Source organism: Amphibalanus amphitrite, unplaced genomic scaffold, assembly GCF_019059575.1.
Source record: "Amphibalanus amphitrite isolate SeventyFive unplaced genomic scaffold, NRLGWU_Aamphi_draft 001536F_arrow, whole genome shotgun sequence".
NCBI lineage: Eukaryota > Metazoa > Arthropoda > Thecostraca > Balanomorpha > Balanidae > Amphibalanus > Amphibalanus amphitrite.
The window spans coordinates 16,641-36,012 of NW_024883029.1; the positions used below are offsets into that span (position 1 = coordinate 16,641).

A 19,372-nucleotide genomic window follows, 5' to 3' on the forward strand; every position below is an offset into this window, starting at 1 on the left:
AGGCCTGCTGGGCGTGAAGTTTTCCCTTCACCATAGGGTTTACACACAAACTGGTCAAAGTTTGAGCCAGGATATACTAGTCTAAAAATGCAAAAAACGAACAAATTTTGGCATCAATAGATTCAGCATTTCATCGTGTGCCTCAAACCGTCCATCATTTGGCCTCAAAGGAGGTAAAAATTGTTCAAAATCGAAGTTGAAAAGATGCTTTCTGAGCACATAATCTGGTAGCAATCACGTGACCTGCTATAAGCAGCTTATCGATAATTTACAAACATAATTATTAATATGCTGCTTTAAACAACATTAATCATACATTTTGAGCTTTCAGTACTTTAAATAAGGTCAAAAGATCGCTAAACACAAAAGTTAATACAATAGTCACGTGGGTTTCAGGAAATGTCACAGGTGCGTCAAATTTGTGACTGGGGCTTTACTTTCAAACATCGGATCTACCTGTTTCTTATAGGTATCTTGCTTCAGAAAGCCCTGACTCAACTCTGACTCAAACAAGGAGCTGATTTTTCCCTTGACTCGACTCATGACTCAAGCGGCTCAATGAAAATATGAGTCGACTCAAACTTGACTCAAATTTTTTGTTGAGTCAAGTGACTTGACTCAAAATTGACTCAGATAAAAAAGTTGTTGAGCGGGGGCGGGGGTGAAAAAAATCCGGCAGCAGAGCCACGGCAAAGTTGTTAAGCGGGGGGGGGGAATGAAAAGCTTGTTTCTAGAAAGTTGAGTCAGCTGACTCATGTTCCTAAATGTTTGACTCAACTCAATGTCAAAAGTTATTTTACTGACTCAACTCTGACTCAACTCAACGCCTTAATATTTTTGTCCGACTCAACTCTGACTCAACTCGACAGCTCAAAATTTTATCCGACTCGACTCAAATCTGACTCATTTGAGTCAGAGTTGAGTCAAATTTCTGACTCGACTCATGAGTCAAGCACAACCCTGGCTATCTGAAAGCCTATTCCTTTGGCTATAACCACAGTCAAAATCACCATAAAATAGCATCAAATAGCTAAGCTATTGAGCAAAATGCTTATGGTGTCGCCATTGCCCCACTCTCCCCTATTTATTGCTATTGGCTCATAATCCTGGTTGTTGCCATCTGGCAGCAACAAAAACTGTCTTCCAATAGCCGGAAGGGGCAGTAACATTCATCAGAAGCTGCCCTGGGATCTCATTAAAATCGGATCGTGCCGTCCGCCGGGGACTATGTTCCAATCCTCTCACTCATTGGTCAATACGGCGAGGAAAGCAACAAGAAGACAAAAACACCAATATCACTACGACTTGTCGAAACTTTATCTCGCTTGAGAGGCGACAATGTACCGAAAAATAAAAATAAGTCACTCGAGGACCGATTAAAGGGACCCTCCCACCTTCAAAAAAGTTAATGAATTGGCATGAAAGTGATGTCCCTTGGTTCAGAAAGAGCGAAAACGAATATCTACCAAATTTCACAGAAAAATATTCACTGGTTTTCAAGATATTAGGCTTTTACTTTTGTTTACTTTTTGGGATCTCCCCTGTTACTAGCGACTTTATTTGGAAGCAATAATTTGGCAGCCTTAACCCTCGCATGTGTAGGGGGGGTCGGATGGACCCCCCCATGGTTTTTCGCAAATAACTCGCGTAAAAAGCGGCCGATCGCGACGAAACTTTCAGTACCCTCGCATTGATCAATTTTACACCTACCCTGAAAATTTCATGACCCTGACCCAAATGACCTTTGACCTGTGACCTCTTTTCCGAGACCATGTTTGGCAGGAATCGCGATTTGGCGTACGTCGGCTCGCATTAGCCGCGCGTTTGCAAGCTTTTCGTGGTTTCAAACGTTCAAACATGTGATTTGATGTTGCTCCCATGCATTAGGGTGGGTGTCAAGGTCACCTGAAGGTCAGGTCAGGTCATTGATCTTTGGTGACCTCGGGTGACCTCAGTTCACTTTTTCGAGTTTTACATGTTTCTAGGCTAGTTTTTGGAGCTGAATTCGAATTTAGCAACCATTTGAACATTTACGAAGTAGATTTGGTGCCTTCGTAACATGTTACGAAGCTGTCAGAGGCGGTTGACACGTACTACGAATACCCGTCACGACGCCTACTGGTTGACCTGACCTGACCTGACCTGACCCGACTTCGTCTAAATGCTTAAAGGTAGTGTGCCACCTTTGAAAGATTTCCCGTTTTATTTTTCCTAGGATGAGAAGCTTCTGTTTTTACCTAATATCGCAAAAAAAAAAATCAAAAATGGGCCTGGAATAGTGCCTTTTTCGCCTAAAAGTTTATCGGTTTTTAGATATGTATAACAACTGTAGTGGGCTCACCTGCAAACAGGCGTCGGGCAACAATCGCGAATGCGGCGCACTTGTGACAATAAGCAAAGGTCATTATAGTGTTACGACCATACGACGTACGGGAATGAGTTATCAGCTGTCTAATCGTAGACAACACAATGTCGAGCCTTAAACTGTAAGCCTGTATTGGTATTGTTTTTTAAATTTGGCTGTCGAACATTAATTTGTGGTTTGAAATATGATTTTATGTAAAATAATTGATATGAAACAGCCGTCTCTTAAAGGGACCATCCCACCTTAACATTAGTTTTGAGTTGAGATAGCCAAGTTTGCGGCCAGGCTCAGAAACCACCATTTATCCTGGTCGCAACCCCCGCAGGTTTATGGTGTTCAAGAAATTTCTTCCCTTTACTTGCAGGGTGGGACCAGCTTAGTCCCTATCTCTTAACCATTAGCGGTTTTTCGATGACGTCAGCAGTCATTTCAACGCCCGCCATTCCTTGAACCCGAGTTTTGCTGACCTTGAGCTCCCTTTTTTATCAACGTGAAATCCGTCGTCGGCGCTGACATGAGAAAGCCTATTGCTTTTCATTTTAATTTGAATATTAGAAGATACCCACCACTGGAACTTGGACTGATATTATACCAAGGCCGAATATGATCAAGCTGCCTGCTATATCTGGAGCTTGGTGTTCAACTTCAACATGGAATAAAAAACAAAATATCAAAGCAAACTGGATATGGTACTGCAAGTGAAAGTCCAAAGAAATTTGAAGAGCTGACAATTGACATTAATTCTTTTCCTGTAAGGTTTCCATATGGAAATCACACCATGAAGAAATATGTTTGATGTTAACAGTTGAAAGGGGATTGATCTTCCAGTTTTGACGAAAGACGCTGCTGACTGTCTTTGGAAAAGGATGTCGGCATGAGGTGCAATTGTGCTTGTGAAGTGGTTATAACTGGTCTTTTCACAGTATTAAATTAAATGTGCCATTGCAGCCAAGTGTGTTATCATATAAGGTAAAATCAAAACTACAATGTTGGTTTTACGAGCATTGAGAAGGCTGGTAGGTAACACCTGCCTGTGCTCGTAAATCACATGCTGCCAAAGTATTCTAAATTAATTTTATCATACACTTTTGTTGTCCAGAATGGTTGCACTATTGTTTGGTATCATATTATTCCATGTAAATATGGTAGTGTAAAGTCCGACCAACATGTTACCAGATTTGAAGCTGTTACGTTACCTAAGTACCTGTTTTTTACTGGCGTGGTGAATGTCACCTGGATTTTGTTTTGAGGTGCAGACCTTGTAACTCTGACTACATGGGTTTGAAACTATTATCTATTCTGTTTTTACTGGCCTGGTGAATGGCGACTGATGTTCGTGGATGGCACTGAAACAAATTTTGAGTGTCATGTACAGTGTTTTAATACAATGCTGAGGGCTGAAAGTTGTCTTGTTTAGAGTGGTGAACGTTCAGGATATGCCAGCCACCATGGTGGGTCAGAGTTAATGTGTTGCAACTTGCAGTCAGTTCGGCTTCGGCAAGCACATGGATGGGCATACGCATCAAGACCTGCTCTGCCATACTTTCAGCCAATTTTACCTAGGTAAGTCTTTTCTTTTTTTCTGCCAAAAGCTATGACATTGTGAATTTCAGTGCTGTGGCCTGTGTGTAGCTTTCAGGAAAGCAATTCTTAATAAAGCTCTGATAAAGTGCAAAATCAGCAATGCAGCCCTCTATTACATTTTCTACAACATCTTACTTGTTCCTTGCATGGAGAGAAAAATGCAATGTTATGAATTCGTTTATTCACATAATTTGACAAGCATGCAGTTACCTGCTACTATCACTGCACAAAACAGAGCAGAAAACATAAGTTGATCAAACACAAGACACAACAGAAGTTTACAACATAGGGCTGCCGAACCTGCTTCCTCCCACCACAGTTGATGCCATTTCCTAGCCTGGCTTGATGTGAGCACTGAATAGCTGCTCTGTCTAATTACAGCTCACTACCATTCAACTTAAACTACTATCTTTAAAGTAAGAGTGAGAGCGTTCAGTGTTCATAGCAGCTCGACAGACGACAGACAACAAACATCTTGACAAACCAACCAGTATTTGATTTGGCTAATGATTTATGTGCTTGTTGTATCATGGCCAAACTACTTTAACAGCAATAATCCCTGTTTCATCTTGATCTTGCTTTTATTTCCATTTGAACTCAGATCTTGAAACAATCATCTGAAGTGATATCATCTACTGGCTTCTGTTTCTCTTGAAAGAAAGTTTAAACAACAATGATAAACTAAGGCAGGAGATGTGAGTTGTGGCAGTAGATTTTTGATTCAACATATGTCAACCTTATATTGCTTGAGACCTCTGTGACAGACAAACAAATATTTATAGTTTTTTGATAGTTTGGATTCTTGGCTTGATTTAGCAGATCAGCTGTGAACCTTGACTTTGAAATCACATAAATGTCATGGTACCCGAACGAATCCTCGCATGACATTTCTTCGTAGCACAATTTTTCGTCCGCATTTCTTCGTCTACAAATCTTCGTCGGTGCATTTATTTGTCCCTCAATGCTTACTTTTGCATATAGGTATTTGCGTTGAAGAAGAAATGCGAGCCGATTTTCATATACCCTGATGCGAGACAAAGTAATGGGATACGAATAAATGCCCTGACGAAGATTTGCAGACGAAGAATTGCGATACGAAGAAATGCCATAAGAAGATTGTCCTGGAATCCTTTATTGGCCATCATATATTGACCTTGATAAGATAAACGCATCATTCGCGCAATATTTGTCGCACTTTGATACCAAACTATTGCTTCCAAATGCCGACGTAAAGAAAACCTTTACGTGACGTCATAGAAACAGCGGAGTTCCCAAAAAGTAAACAAAAATAAAAGTCTTATATCTCGAAAACGGGTGAACATTTTCCGGTAAAATTTGGTAGATGTTCATTTTCGCTCTTTGTGATTCACGCTACATCACTTTTATGCCAGTTCATTAACTTTTTTGAAGGTGGGAGGGTCCCTTTAAGTTATGACCCCATTACACCACACGCAAGTGGCAGAAATGACAATGATCAGCTGACGCATTTTTCTTGGCCGAAGTCAGAGCGCGCGGCCCGACGCACCACGCGTATTTGGAAACTCCGACCTCGACGAGCATCAGAAGCCACCTAACAGGCGTGTTCGAAACCACAGGAGATGATGATGAACGGGTTTATCGAAACTTGATTGGATGAGCCTATCGGTAATAGCGATTTTAGTGTGTGCATTTATTGTTCATAGTGGTGTGAAATGTGGTTGGGGTACGACCGACAACCCGTCGGGGCGAATTTCGCACTGGGGTACTCAAAATTTGAAGAATTTAAGACGTTTCCATAAGTTTTAAAGGTATGGATAAGTTCTAAAAATCCGGTTCTCCTTATCCGGGTCATTAACTCCATATGGTCCAAGAAAGCTGGCACACTACCTTTAAAGACATCGTCTGTGATCAAAACTAACACGATATTCGTGATCAGCACCCCGAAAAACCCCTTAGCAGCCACACTTTACGACTTTCTAATAGGTCCCGATTTTCCCGACTTTGGGTCATTGACCTGACCTGGAAGGTCAACCAATGACCTAGGACCTTAAAATTGGGTATCATCGGCTTCCTCTCGTCACGGGCAACACGCTCGTTTTTTTCCGCGAAGCTCTAGCTCGATCAGGGGCCAAACGGCAAGGGGGGTCCAACCGACCCCCCCCCCCTACACATTAGAAGCTGGAAAACGCCGCACACATGCGAGGGTTAAAGTGCGGCAGACGTTGCGCGCAAAGCAGCGTATACTCACCACGTGTTAACGATGGTTTTAGTCTAAGATTTAAAAATCGTTAGATCTCCGCTGACGTCACAAATTCTAAGGGGGCATTCCAATGCATTAGCCCCTTAGAATCCGAAAACTGCAAGTTTGAAATTCCATATCTTCGAATTAAAGCATTTTTCGATGTTGTGAGTGCCCAAACCGGTATTTGCAGGCCATGGCCACCAATTTGGCTATCTCAACTCAAAACTAATGTTAAGGTGGGAGTGTCCCTTTAAGACCGTTAAAAAGGATCAACTAATCAGAAGCAACGGTCAGTGGGAGAGTCGGAGACGTTCAGTGGGGTCAATGGGAGACGGTCAGTGGGGTCAATGGGAGACGGTCAGTGGGGTCAATGGGAGACGGTCAGTGGGGTCAATGGGAGACGGTCAGTGGGGTCAGTGCGGTCAGTGGGAGACGGTCAGTGGGAGACGGTCAGTGGGAGACGGTCAGTGGGAGACGGTCAGTGGGAGACGGTCAGTGGGAGACGGTCAGTGGGAGACGGTCAGTGGGAGACGGTCCGTGGGAGACGGTCACTGGGAGACGGTCATTGGCTGTCATTGGGAGACGGTCAGTGGGGTCAGTGCGGTCAGTGAGAGATGGTCATTGGGAGACGGTCATTGGGAGACGGTCATTGGGAGACGGTCATTGGGAGACGGTCAGTGGGATACGGTCGGTGGGGAGAGTGGGGTCAGTGCGGTCAGTGGGAGACGGTCAGTGGGAGACGGTCAGTGGGAGACGGTCATTGGCGGTCATTGGGAGACGGTCAGTGGGAGACGGTCATTGACAGTCATTGCCATTGGGAGACGGTCAGTGGGAGACGGTCAGTGGGAGACGGTCAGTGGGAGACGGTCATTGGCGCCTTGGCGGTCAGTGGGAGACGGTCATTGGCGCCTTGGCGGTCATTGGGAGACGGTCAGTGGGAGACGGTCAGTGGGAGACGGTCAGTGGGAGACGGTCAGTGGGAGACGGTCAGTGGGAGACGGTCAGTGGGAGACGGTCAGTAGGAGACGGTCAGTTGGAGACGGTAACTGGTCAGTGGGAGACGGTCAGTTGGGTCAGTGAGAGACGGTCAGTGGGAGAAGGTCAGTAGGGTCAGTGGGATCAGTGGGAGACGGTCAGTGGGGGACGATGAGAGGGGGGGTCAGTGAGAGACGGTCAGTGGGGTCAGTGGGAGACGGTCAGTGGGGTCAGTGGGAGACGGTCAGTGGGAGACGGTCAGTGGGGGACGATGAGAGGGGGGTCAGTGAGAGACGGTCATTGGGGTCAGTGGGAGACGGTCAGTGGGGTCAGTGCGGGCAGTGCGGGCAGTGGGAGACGGTCGGTACTCGGCAGGATCAGCGAAAGAAGTTCGGTGACGGGGTGGGAAGGTTGGTGGCTGGTGTCCAAATGTCGAACCTAAGATCACCCCATTGCACAGTGGGGATTTTTCCGATCTAGCGCCTATTAATTCAAAAAATATTTTTTTGGATTTTTGTTTATTTTTTGTGTCAGTAGGGCTAAGAAATGTCTAAATTTTTCATATATGGCATTGTTTTATCTGTATGTCCACAGCAAAACTAGGAAAAATGCGCCCAAAGTTCACACTCATGCGTGATTACTCAATGGGCTCAGCAAGGCCCGAAAGTATAGCTCAATTTCATTGTCCTGTCCTGTTGGTTTTAATCTTGCGAGGTCTTAAAGTTGCATATCGTCTGAAAGGCACCTTTATTAGGAATGGAATGGCAAACAGAAAGTATGCCACAACCTTACTAAGGTCACAAAAATGCCCTTTACAGAAAACCCTTACAGACACCATATTGAAGGAATGGTATTCTAAATAAATGTAGGAAATCAACAATGTTCTCCACACTTTTCCACCCCGAAGTATATCCTATCGAATTCGCCACTTTCTTCTGCACAAGACAACGCCTAGTTTGGCTGCCGAAACTTGCCTGAACACGGAATATTCACATTAGAGTATCTTAACACCCCACTCGAGGAGCGCTAGGGCAAACAGCACGATATAGGTATGTTCCGGACATAGGCGAATAATTTTACTTCGTGATTTATATGATGCATATTTTCTGAGACACATTCATTAGGAATAGGATGACAAGCGTAAATTATACATACCGTAACCTTATTCACCATCGCAATTCGCACTTGTGGGGAGGGGGAGGGGGAAGGGGTCGGATAAAACCCCATGGTTTTCCGCAAATTACTCGCGCAAAAAGCGGCCGATCGCGCCGAAACTTTCGGTACCCCCGAGATCATCAATTTTACATCTAACCTAAAAATTTCATGACTCTGACCCAACTGACCTTTGACCTGTGGCATATTTCTCGAGACCATGTTTGGCCGGAATCGCGATTCGGCGTATGCCAGCTCACATTATCCGCGGTTTCCAGTCTCTTTGTGGTTTTAAACGTTCAAATATGTGAAATGATGTTGGTGCCATGCATAATGGTGGGAGTCAAGGTCACGTGAAGGTCAAGTCAAGGTCATTGACCTTTTGATGACCTTGGTTCACTTTTTCGAGTTTTACTTGTTTCTAGGGTAGTTTTTGGTGCTGATTTCGATTTTAGCAGCCATTTGAATATTTACGAAGTAGTTCTAATGCCTTCGTTCCATGTTACGAAGCTATCAGTAGTAGGTGACACTTCTATGGATGGCCGGCAGGACGCCTACTAATTGATCTAACCTGACCTGACCCGACCTGGCCTAAATGCATAAAGACATCGTCTGTGATCAAAACTAACATGAAATTCGTGATCAGCACCCCAAAATACCCCGTAACACCCTAACTTTGCAAAGTTTCAAGAGGTCTCGATTTCCCAACTTTAGTTGGGTCATTAACCTTCGCCCCAGTGGGGGGGGGGGGCATATGTTACCACCCTGTCGCGTTTTTCGCGTGTCAATAAAAAACCGCGGCGCGTAGCGCCGCGCCGCTTGGGGTAGCTTTTGGTACATCAAATTTGGACAATGTGTGAATTTTTTGACCCCAGGTCATGTCAGGTCAGGTCACCAGGTCAAGTTAACTGACCAAGCCTAAAAAAAAGTTTGCAATCATGTCCAGCCTGCAGTGTTTGTCAGAAAGGTTTTAAACTTCGTGGATTGCATGCTGTTATGGGCGCCTACAATTCTTATATCTCGGATTTTTTATATCCGTGACCTAAGGTCAGGTCAGTGGCGTGACCTTTCCATTACAAGTCAATGGATAAAAATGAAAATGCCTCTAGATCGGTGTGTACGCATAGGAACAGTCCAAATATTTCAGAATCACAATGATTTAGTCCACTCGTGATGGCCAAGGTGTCATTTTTGCTGATAGCCTCTAGAAAGGTCATCCGAGGTCATTTGAGGCTACAAACAGTTTTTTGCCAATAACTCGCGATTGGAAAGAGATAGAACGCTGGGGATGGTCTCATTGTGTTTGTCTCGTTAAGACGCATCGACTGATATGCAACATGACCTTTTCCGGTCAGGTCATGACCTTGACCTGAGGTCAAATTTTCAAGTTGACCTTTCAAGGTCAGATTATAGTTCATTCGACGCGTCTCGGCGAGGGGAACACAATTCTGGCAATAGAAATGTCGTGGCTTTTTGTAGTCGAAAGTTATTGTCGAAAAACACTTTTCGTAAAAACAGCCATTTTTGGAGTTTTTGCCCTCTGGAGGCTAAACCGTTGACCTGAGGTCAATATTGATAATGACTTTGTCAAAAGGAGAGTTCAAAAGCTATCGATTGCTCTTTCATGCGTTTTTCTAGCTACCATAGTTCCTGAGATAGCGGCATGTTTTCTGAAAAATATAATGACATTTGGCAAATTTTGACCTTTGATGACCTCTGGTGACCCCAATATTGCTCTAAGGTGAAAAATGACCGAAATACTTTCAAACGTAGGGGAGAGTGGGGTGGGTTGTATCAGTTTTTACTCCCAGACCCATAACCTCGTAACTATCCGTGATAAACTCATTATTTCCATACTATTCCCTTCCTTGATTCTTCTGCTTTTTTGTGCAAAGTAACTTTTCCGCTACCTCTACCAGTTTTTCTTCTACGGTCTCCCGAATAGAACAATGTTTTTGATACAACTTGCCCCATGGCTTGGGTGAGTTGTATCACATGGTGGGGTAATTTGTATCACTATTTCACGTTTCAGGGAGTGTGCTTGCTACTGGTTTTGAACATAACAACAACATTAAATGGGGTTAATACAATGTATACGTATGCTCAAAGGCTTCACTTTATTAGACCAAACTTAGGTCAATGCAATCCGAACGAAACATCAGCCGCGTTTACATAGGGCTAGTTGCCAGATAGTGGAATTCCACTAACGAGACATTTTTTCCACTAACGAGACATTTCAGGCACCTTCAGATAATTCTGACGACCTATCCGGCCAGAAGGACCAAACCGATTGACAAAAATAAATACATCGTGGCGGATGAATACTACCGAGGTATTTCAGGCCTAGACATAGTATAGATGTCGCAACTCGCGGCCTTCCCGGCAGTAAGGGCGAGGTATAGATGACGCTTCTGCAGCAAGTCACTGGAACGTGTGAGTCGTGGAATGGAACGGAAGATACGGAACGGGGGCTTCTTAACGGAAGCTTATTCGTTTTATTTTCATTTAAGAATTGATTTCGTGCGCTAGGAAAAGAACATTGTCTTCTTTTTTCTTACGTCTGCACCCCCCCCCCCCCCGTCCCTTCCATCCTTTGGATCAGCCAGTGTGCAGCAAGAGGGTTCATCGGAGAAAAACAACAAAGAGCAATCCTCCCTGAGCCTGTCAGGTCAGAAATAACCTGAGCATAGGCGGCGGAATGGGGAGGGCACCGGGGCACCGTGCCCCCCTTTGATTTTGGCATTTTAACATTAGCCCTATGGGCGCTGCATGGAAAGAATGGGACCAAAAGTCGGCGGTGCCCCCCCCCCTTAATTGAAGGTGCTCCGCGGCTACTGAACCTGATGACCGTTCGTTATGCCCTACTGCCCACGCTTCTTAAAATTTCAGTAGTAGTCAGTTATCTGGCCAATGTTTCCGTATAGGGGTTGGCAAACACAACTGAGCCTCGTGAGTGGGATGAGTACTGGACACAGAAGTGGACAATCTGTTGGCAAGGAGCCCGCAAGGATAATATCTCGAAACTCAGGACTACGTATACAAACACTTTAAAAGCATCTAAATCTATACTATAATCGAAAGCCGCATTGTTGTGAACTACCGGCACGTGCGTCCAATCACCATCAAGAACGGAAGTCCGACCTACAGCAATCATAGATGTATTGAAGACAGTCCGATCATAGATGTATTGAAAAATAACTAGCAACTTTAAACATCGCCTTCCTCAGCCACGCTCTACACCGCATCACATAAGAAAACCGCCAATATCGATTACAAAACACACATAAAGGAATTTCGTAGGTAGAGATCAGAGGAATACTTCACCTCCTTTATCTGGCGCGTCAATAGGTATAAAGTAATCTTTGGCGTCTACGCACTAGCAACATCTATAATGCAAACAGCAGTTCAGAAACCATCCACTAAAATTGCAACAAGGCAAGGGTTGGTCAAAATAAATTATAGTCACCGTGATAAATAGCAAACGAAATACAGAACAAGCAAGCACAACAAAGCATTCCACACTCGTTTAGACTGTACCTACAATATGCCTACATAAGACATTGCAGCAGTGTACAAGGGAAACATTCTTTAAAGATGCTAACGTGAGGAGTTTTACAAGTTTGGTGAACATAGTTACGAATTACGAGTCACTGCACAAGAAATGTCGCGGTCGCCAGCCGGCCCAGGCGAAAGAGTCGACGGAGACGGCGTCAAACAAACCCGAGAGGGGGTAGTTTCATCCGCATCAGCGGAGGCGCTCTCTCTGTTAAGGTCGTCAGTTACCAGCCGCAGCACCCTGCTGGCGATTTGATAGCTGCTCTCATTCTCAGCTGGCTGAGCGCCATGTGCCGGGTCATCCGGCTCCATGATTTCCCCTTTCATTAGCAGCTGCTGTTGTAGTTATTGTTGTTGCGTTCCTTTCAGCTGCTGCCGCAGCATAGCCGTACGGTTCTGGATGGTTCTCACGGCGGCAGCCAGGGTCACCAAATCCGTCTCCCCGTAGCCACACCAGACTCGGGAAAATGTACCGAGATGTAACGAGCCAATGTTGCAGCACTCGCGGCATTCATCGGTAGGACTCCGCCCAACCCAATGTCGGCACTGGCAGGAGCCCGACCAGTGGTCCAAACGAAACTGATGAAAATCGACAGCTGATGAGCGGTCCTCCACTGACGCCGGACGGGTGGCGACGGCGCGGCCGGTCCTGGAGCTGGAACAGCAGAATGGACCGGTCGGGACACGCGGCTCATCAGTCCATTCGTCCTGCTACTCCCCGTAGACCCCAGCTCCTTCGCTGCAGGTTCTCGCGTCTGCCGACCGGTCCGTCCACACCCACGCGGCTCGATAGGGGAGGGGAGGGCAGATATCATTACGTCGCTTGAAGCAGTTCAGCTGCCGAGGCTCTTTGTCGCAACGCCGCCAGCGCCACGCATCGCAGCAGCACATACCGTGGAGTGCCAGCCTCTTCGCGGCAGACGCGGCATCAGGCAGCAGGGCACTCCACGTCGTTGAATTGTGGGCATCCGGCCTCGGGAGGCGGCCGATGCAGAGCAGGTACTGGCGGATGTCGATAACGACTGCACGGTCGGCCTCCAGGACGGAGCCAGGACAGCGGTCGACCCATATCGACCGGTACCATCCGTCCGGCCAGCTCCGCTGCCAGGCGCGCGCAGCGTCGCGCGCGCGCCTGCCTTGCAGATAGTGCCCACGTCAATCGGCGCTACCGTTGGGATAGACGGCGGTCGACCCATATCGACCGGTACCATCCGTCCGGCCAGCTCCTCCAACACCGCTCTTAGGGCGAATAGCTCGCCGCGCGTGCTAGAGCAGAGGGCGCCTGCCGCGACACGCACCTCTCGGATGTCGCGGTTCGGGGGGGGGGGGGTGGCCCCTCCTCCTCCATCTAGCACACCATCGGTGGCGGAGCTGTCTGACCAGATCAAGCTCGCCTCAGACGGGAGCTCCGCCAGACGACTTTCCGCCGCCTTGGCTCGCCAGCCGTCGCGCCCAAACTCGCTTCAGGCCGTGAGTCTATAGCCGGCGCGGTGGCGTGGCTTCGCCATGGTAGCCTTGGGCGGGTTGTCCTCAGAGAACGCATTCGCATTGGCGAGGAGGCGAGCAGCGCCACGAGTCCTGAAAAGACCAAACAATATCAATAGACAATCAAAACTGTAAAAATTGGCATTAACTGCGCAACTGATGTTTGCTTGTTTGTTTATTAGGGTTTACGGGCGCTGCGGTGGTCATTTTGCACCCATGAAGCTGTTCTGGTGAACCTGCGCAACTGAGCAGTGATCATGCTATAACTTATGTTTGGCGTAGTACCAGGGTTCCACCTAAAATTTCGGCGCACGTCAGGTGTAACGTCACATGCGACAAATTCAGCGCATGTCAGTTGGGCAAACTAAGGCTGATGGAATAATATAAAACGAGGGCACCAAAAATTGATCCTAAATGACCATACTTGGACATTAATGCAGACCCTCTCTGTATCACCAATTGTCAGAAAACAAGCGGTTTCAAGGAGCGTTAGAGAGTCATGAAGCCAGGATAAAACACAGTGCTATTTTCTAAAAACAGTTTTTACATGATAGAGTTAGGCAACTCTCTCTCCGTTTACCATTCGCAAGGCCAAAAAGGCCAATTGGTTTTGAAAGACATTGGATTACAAGCTGAGCATTTTTTACTTTATCATAAAATGTTAAACCTGCGTGCAGATAAAGTCTGAACGGTGGTTTGTAGGCTGATAGGTTGGAGGTTGAAGGTTAGTAGGGAAGGTAAGGTCAGGATAATTTCTGCTTTTTATTTTCATTGGACTTCAGTCTTCATCAACACACGCATCAAAAATATCATCTATTTGAGCATCTTCAAGCCTCAATATACATGTTGTACCACAAAAAATTAAAAATTGATGTCATGCCAACATATGGTCATGATTTTTACCACCAGAATTGAATTAAATGCCTATTGATGCTTTACCTAATATTTTGAAGCCTGAAATCTGATTAACCAAACATTTTTTTCTTGTGTTGGCAGTCTAAAATTTGGCTGGCTTGAGCGCGATGCTATTGCTCTAGCAGAATCTCAAACGGATGTCTACCAAGTGCCACTCCCAAGAAAGTTTTTCAAGATTCTAAAACCACAAACTTTGTTGCTGCCTGATCGTGTGATGGTAAATCAAATGATAGCACTCCGTCTGAGGCCAGTTTTACAAACAGAAAATAGCCACCTGCCGGATTATTTTGCCTAAAGGCTAATTCACATATGGAGTGTAGGTAAATGGTGAAGCCCTCACTGCTTACATGCCTATCGCGTTTACCCTCTGTATGTTGTACCTACGTGGAATGGATATATGAGGAGAAAAATTCCAGGCAGCTATTTTTGTTGGTAAATCGGGTAAAGTAAAACTGGCCTCTGAACGAAAATTTGGACTGAGTGAGATGTCGGCTCTTTGGTGGTTTGGATAGGAGTTGATGATTTTAATTGAAAGATTAAAAGGAAAGGGTTTCAAGACAATCGGCATGACAAACCAACACCTTACCTGCAGTTCAAGTTTGTCGATTTCTTCATCAAAATCTAGTCTTCGTCTAGTCCACAAATCAAGACAAAATTACTGGATAGGTACAACTTCTTCTTCTTCTTCTGAACCTCACCTGCCACCCCCTACACTTCTACCTTATTCTGATAAATATCTTTACATAATTTTCACAAGAATGCCACTCAACGGGGTAGATCTAAAAGAGTACAGGGCTTAAGTTTTGAGCTACAGAGTTCTCAGTGATTTTGAGACACCCAATATGTCTTTGGCACGCCGTATTTGTCTCTCACCGCTTGCGAATTCGGCGATATGATTGGTCGAAGGCCGAGGCTATGGGTCCAAGAAAAGGCCAAGATTCCTGCCAAGATTCTTACAGATAGCCAAGGCCGATGACTGACGTGACTGACGGCATGTTACTGCCCTTGGCATATTGCCAATGCACTGCTCCGTCATATCGGCAGTGATGTCAACAGTCATATCGGAAGTAATATGGTAGCTATACGCAAAAACCATTTGGTGTATGGCTACCATACTTTTCCGATAACGAGACATTCTAGATCAATCTCTCTACTGTTGGCGACATCTGCTGAGAAATCCCAAGACCGAACGCAAGCACATAAAAGTAATGCACTCTAAGGATGCGTTCGAAATCTGGGAAGTGACGGATTTCATTCCTCAATGCGTGTCCCAGCGTTCCCCATGCTGTTTGTTCCGCCATCTATTGCCATGTTTCGCATTCGCACTTCATGAATTCACCACCCCGCCAAGTAGGTTGGTATCAAGTTGGTATAGGTGTCGCATTGCTCTGGTCGATTAGGCTGAGCCAGCTGTCTGGAGAGTGGAGCCGATCCAAAAAAACGCAGAAATTCAAAACACCGACTCCAAAGCAATGGCAATTGGCAGCATGCATATCATTAGAGCGTAATTCTGTCGTGATTGCGTCAGAAGCAAACATAATGACAAGAGTTTCTTGTGTGTCGGTAGGCGCGTGTGGAGTCGCTGGACCGACCGGGGACGTACCCAAGGGGGGACGGACGGGGTGCGCCTCCCCCCTAGGGGTTTTCAGGGCCCATGCTGGCAGAAGGCCAACGTTGGCCAAAATCACGTCTGAGACGAACGAAATTCATGGGAATCCCCCAAAAAATCACGTCAGGACTCAGGACAATCAAGGCTCTCCGACTCGCCTGCCACCTAGGGCCCTTCAATTTACTGCGTGGGGCCTCCTGTGAATAACCGCTAGTGTCTGTGTCTGACCACTAGGACCCTGGACCCCTCTGACTCCTCGGGTAGAGGGCCCTCTGTAGGTAGGAGGCTCTCTCTACGGGATTCCTCCGCTCCCCCCTCGGCCAAATTCAAGGTTATACGTGCCTGCGCTAAGCCGGGGTCGGAGAGAGGAGTTGACGACCGAATGACAAAGAGTACTCGTCCTGAAAGTAAACATTTGGAATATAAACAATCCAAAGCTGTTCAGTATTTATATCATTCGAGAGCAGTGCCTTCAATTTGGATACACTTAGCATTCATTTCCCACACCCGTGTACACTCCACGAAGGCTTCTCCGCTGCGGACTCCCGCTTCCGCCGATGCGTCAGTTCTGTTATGGTCGGTAGTGGCGATTAACACGGCGATATCCTTGGAGCGACACAGGACGACCGAAACACGATGGCGGCGACCATGGAACTGTTTATTTTTTATGTGCTTCCATATGACCGGGGGGTGAGACCAAATGAAGGGAAAGGAAAACGTGCCCCATCACAACACCCCCCCCCCCCTCAAGACGCATGCGTCGGTACAAGATACGCATTGCGTCTAACACATAAACAAAAATGTACACCACACACGGTGTGGACGCACGAACTCAGTCGTACGTCTGGTCCGCCCAGCGCACGGTCAGGGCCGGACGGCGACGGCGGCGCGTCCCACGGCGCACTGAGCTGGGGTCGTCGGCGCTGTTCCGCAGCACCGGTGGTGCCGGCTGTCCGCCCGCCGGCGCAGCGGCGGCGGTCTCCTCCGTGCCGTCGGGTGCCGAGCTCGGAGCGAGCTGCTGCCGGCGCCCGGGTGCAGGTGTGGCGGCGCCCTCCGAGATGAGAGATCTCTGGGGTCGCAGCTAGCGCTGGTTCCGCCAGTAGACTCGGCCACTGGGCAGCCGGACCAGGTAGTCGCGCCGCTGTCCGACCGCCGTGATGACGCCGACGCGGTCCCACAGCCCCGACCGCGGGTCTTGGACGAGCACACGCTGACCCATGGTGAGCGCGCTGTGCTGGCGGGCTGTCGTGTCGTACCGCTCGGCTGTTTCCTGTTGCTGCGCGGCGGCCCTGGCGTCACAGTCGTCCGCCGCCCGCTGCCAGCAGTCGGCGAAGGCCCGGTGGTGCGCCGGCACTGCCGATCTCAGCGGGTGGCCGAACAGGACCTGAGCCGGAGAACGGCCGTCGGCGCGCGGCGTGTTGCGCAGCTCCAGCAGCCCCTGCGCGTAGGCGTCCGTGTCGAGCTCGCCGCTGCTGGTCGCCTTCTGGATGAGCCGTTTGGCGGCCTTGACCGCCGACTCGGCGTGCCCATTAGACTGAGGGTAGTGCGGTGTAGAGATCTGGTGCTCCACTCCCCAGCGGCGCAGAAACTCTCGGGTGAGCCGGGCGGTGAACTGGTGTCCACCGTCTGTCCGGAGGGTGGTGGGCACGCCGGTGGCCGCGAATATCTGGCGCAGGCTGCAGACCAGGTCTCTGGCAGTCGCCTCGCCGGCCACGTGCGACACAAACGGCCACCCGGACAGCCGGTCCGCGTATACCAGGAACGTGCGGCCGGCCCAGGCGAAGTAGTCAGCGGAGACAGCCTCAAACACTCGTGATGGCGTCTTTTCCGGCATCAGCGGCCCCTTCTGCTGACTGGGCAGGTACTGCTGGCAGGCCGGGCACGCTCCCAGATGGTTCGCAATGTCACTGTCCAGGAACGGCCAGTAGACTACCTGCCGCGCGCGGCGTTTGGTGCGCTCGACGCCCTGGTGACTGGCGTGCAGACGCTCGAGCGTGGCGCGCCGCAGACTGGGCTGTATCACGAGCCGCTGGCCGCACACCACCAGGCCGTCGTCCACGGCCAGCCGGTCCCGAACTCCCCAGTACGGTCGGAGGCGCGGGTCCAGCTGTGACCGGTGCTCTGGAAACCCGTTCAGGATCAGGTCAGTGAGTGCGATGAGCTCCGGATCGGCGGCGGCGGCGGCGCGCACCTCTGTCAGCGCCGCGTCTTTGAACGGGCTGGGACCGTCGTCCGCCCCGTCGGTGGCCAGCCGTGAGAGCACGCTGGCGAGCTGATGGCTGGCGTCCCTCTCGGCTTCCTCGTCCTCAGGCGCCGGGTCATCCACCGGCGCGCGCGACAGCGCGTCCGGGATGGCGTGCAGCTTGCCTTGCCGCCAGATGGCGAGCAGGTTGAACGGCGCCAGCCGTTCTCGTAGCCGCTGGAGCCGCGGATTTTCGATCTCCGCAAGGCTCTTACTGTTGAGGATCGGGATGAGCGGCCGGTGATCGGTCAGGACTTCAAACCGCTGCATCCCGCCGAGATAGATGCTGCATTTCTTGCAGGCCCAGGCCAGGGCCAGCAGCTCCAACTCGATCACGGCGTACCGCGACTCGGCGTCCGATAGGAAGCGTGAGCCGCACTGGATCAGTCGCTACCGGCCTGCGGCGTCTTGCTGCAGCAGGCAGTAGCCCAGGCCGCCGGAGCGAGCGGCGTCAGTCTCAAGGACTGTGCGGCGGCGAGGGTCGAAGAAGTCGAGCACGGGAGGCGACGTGAGTGCCATCTTCACCGCGCTGAACGCCTGCTCGTGCGCTGGCGTCCACAGCCACGCGTTCCGCGGCCGCAGCAGCTGTCTCAGCGGCTAGGCGGCGGCGGCGACCTCTGGGGAGAAGGCGCCGAGCTGGGTCACCAGGCCGAGGAACGACCGTAGGTCGGTGATGTTGCCCGGCCTGGGGAAGGCCTGGATGGCACGGACTTTCTTGCCGTCGGCGGTATAGCCAGCCGAATTGATGCGAAAGCCGCAGAATTCGACCTCGTCTTCCGCGAACTGACATTTGTCCGGGTTGAGTGTGATACCGTGCTGGTCACACCTTAGCAGAATCTGCCGCACGTGCTGCAGGTGGGCGGCGTAGTCAGCGTCATAGGCCAGGACGTCGTCCACGACCTTACACGTGCGCGGGATGTCGCCGAGCGCGGCGTCACCGCGCTGGTTGTACACGTCGCCAGAGCTGACGATTCCCATTGGAGCCCTCAGGTACCGGTAGCGGCCCCACGGCGTGATAAAACACGTCAGGTCTCGTCTCTGTCTTCTGGCCGGATGGGGACCTGGTGGTACCCCGCCTTGCTGTCCAGCTTGGTGAAGTACGCAGCGCCGGGTGAGACGAAGGCGAGTGCGTCTTGAGGCGAGCGGACCGGGTACGTCGGTCGCTTCACGAACCAGTTCAGTTTCGTGAAGTCCACGGTCAGCCGACAGCCGGACACTGTGCCGTCTGACGACCCCTTGGCCACAGGAACGATCGGATGACACCAGTCT

General features: G+C 49.2%; 1 protein-coding gene and 1 long non-coding RNA gene across 2 annotated transcripts; both read right to left on the reverse strand.

Moving 5' to 3' along the window:
- Positions 1-11,467: 11,467 nt before the first annotated feature.
- Positions 11,468-15,762, reverse strand: LOC122373696. Its single transcript, XR_006255094.1, has 2 exons — positions 14,839-15,762; positions 11,468-13,430 (listed from the first exon to the last, which is right to left on the reverse strand). It is a non-coding gene; the product is annotated as an uncharacterized LOC122373696 (long non-coding RNA).
- A 1,180-nt stretch (positions 15,763-16,942) lies between these two features.
- Positions 16,943-18,622, reverse strand: LOC122373690 (uncharacterized protein K02A2.6-like). Its single transcript, XM_043352000.1, has 2 exons — positions 18,498-18,622; positions 16,943-18,317 (listed from the first exon to the last, which is right to left on the reverse strand). Exons 1-2 carry the CDS (start codon positions 18,620-18,622, stop codon positions 16,943-16,945), a joined length of 1,500 nt encoding a protein of 499 aa, XP_043207935.1.
- Positions 18,623-19,372: the final 750 nt, after the last annotated feature.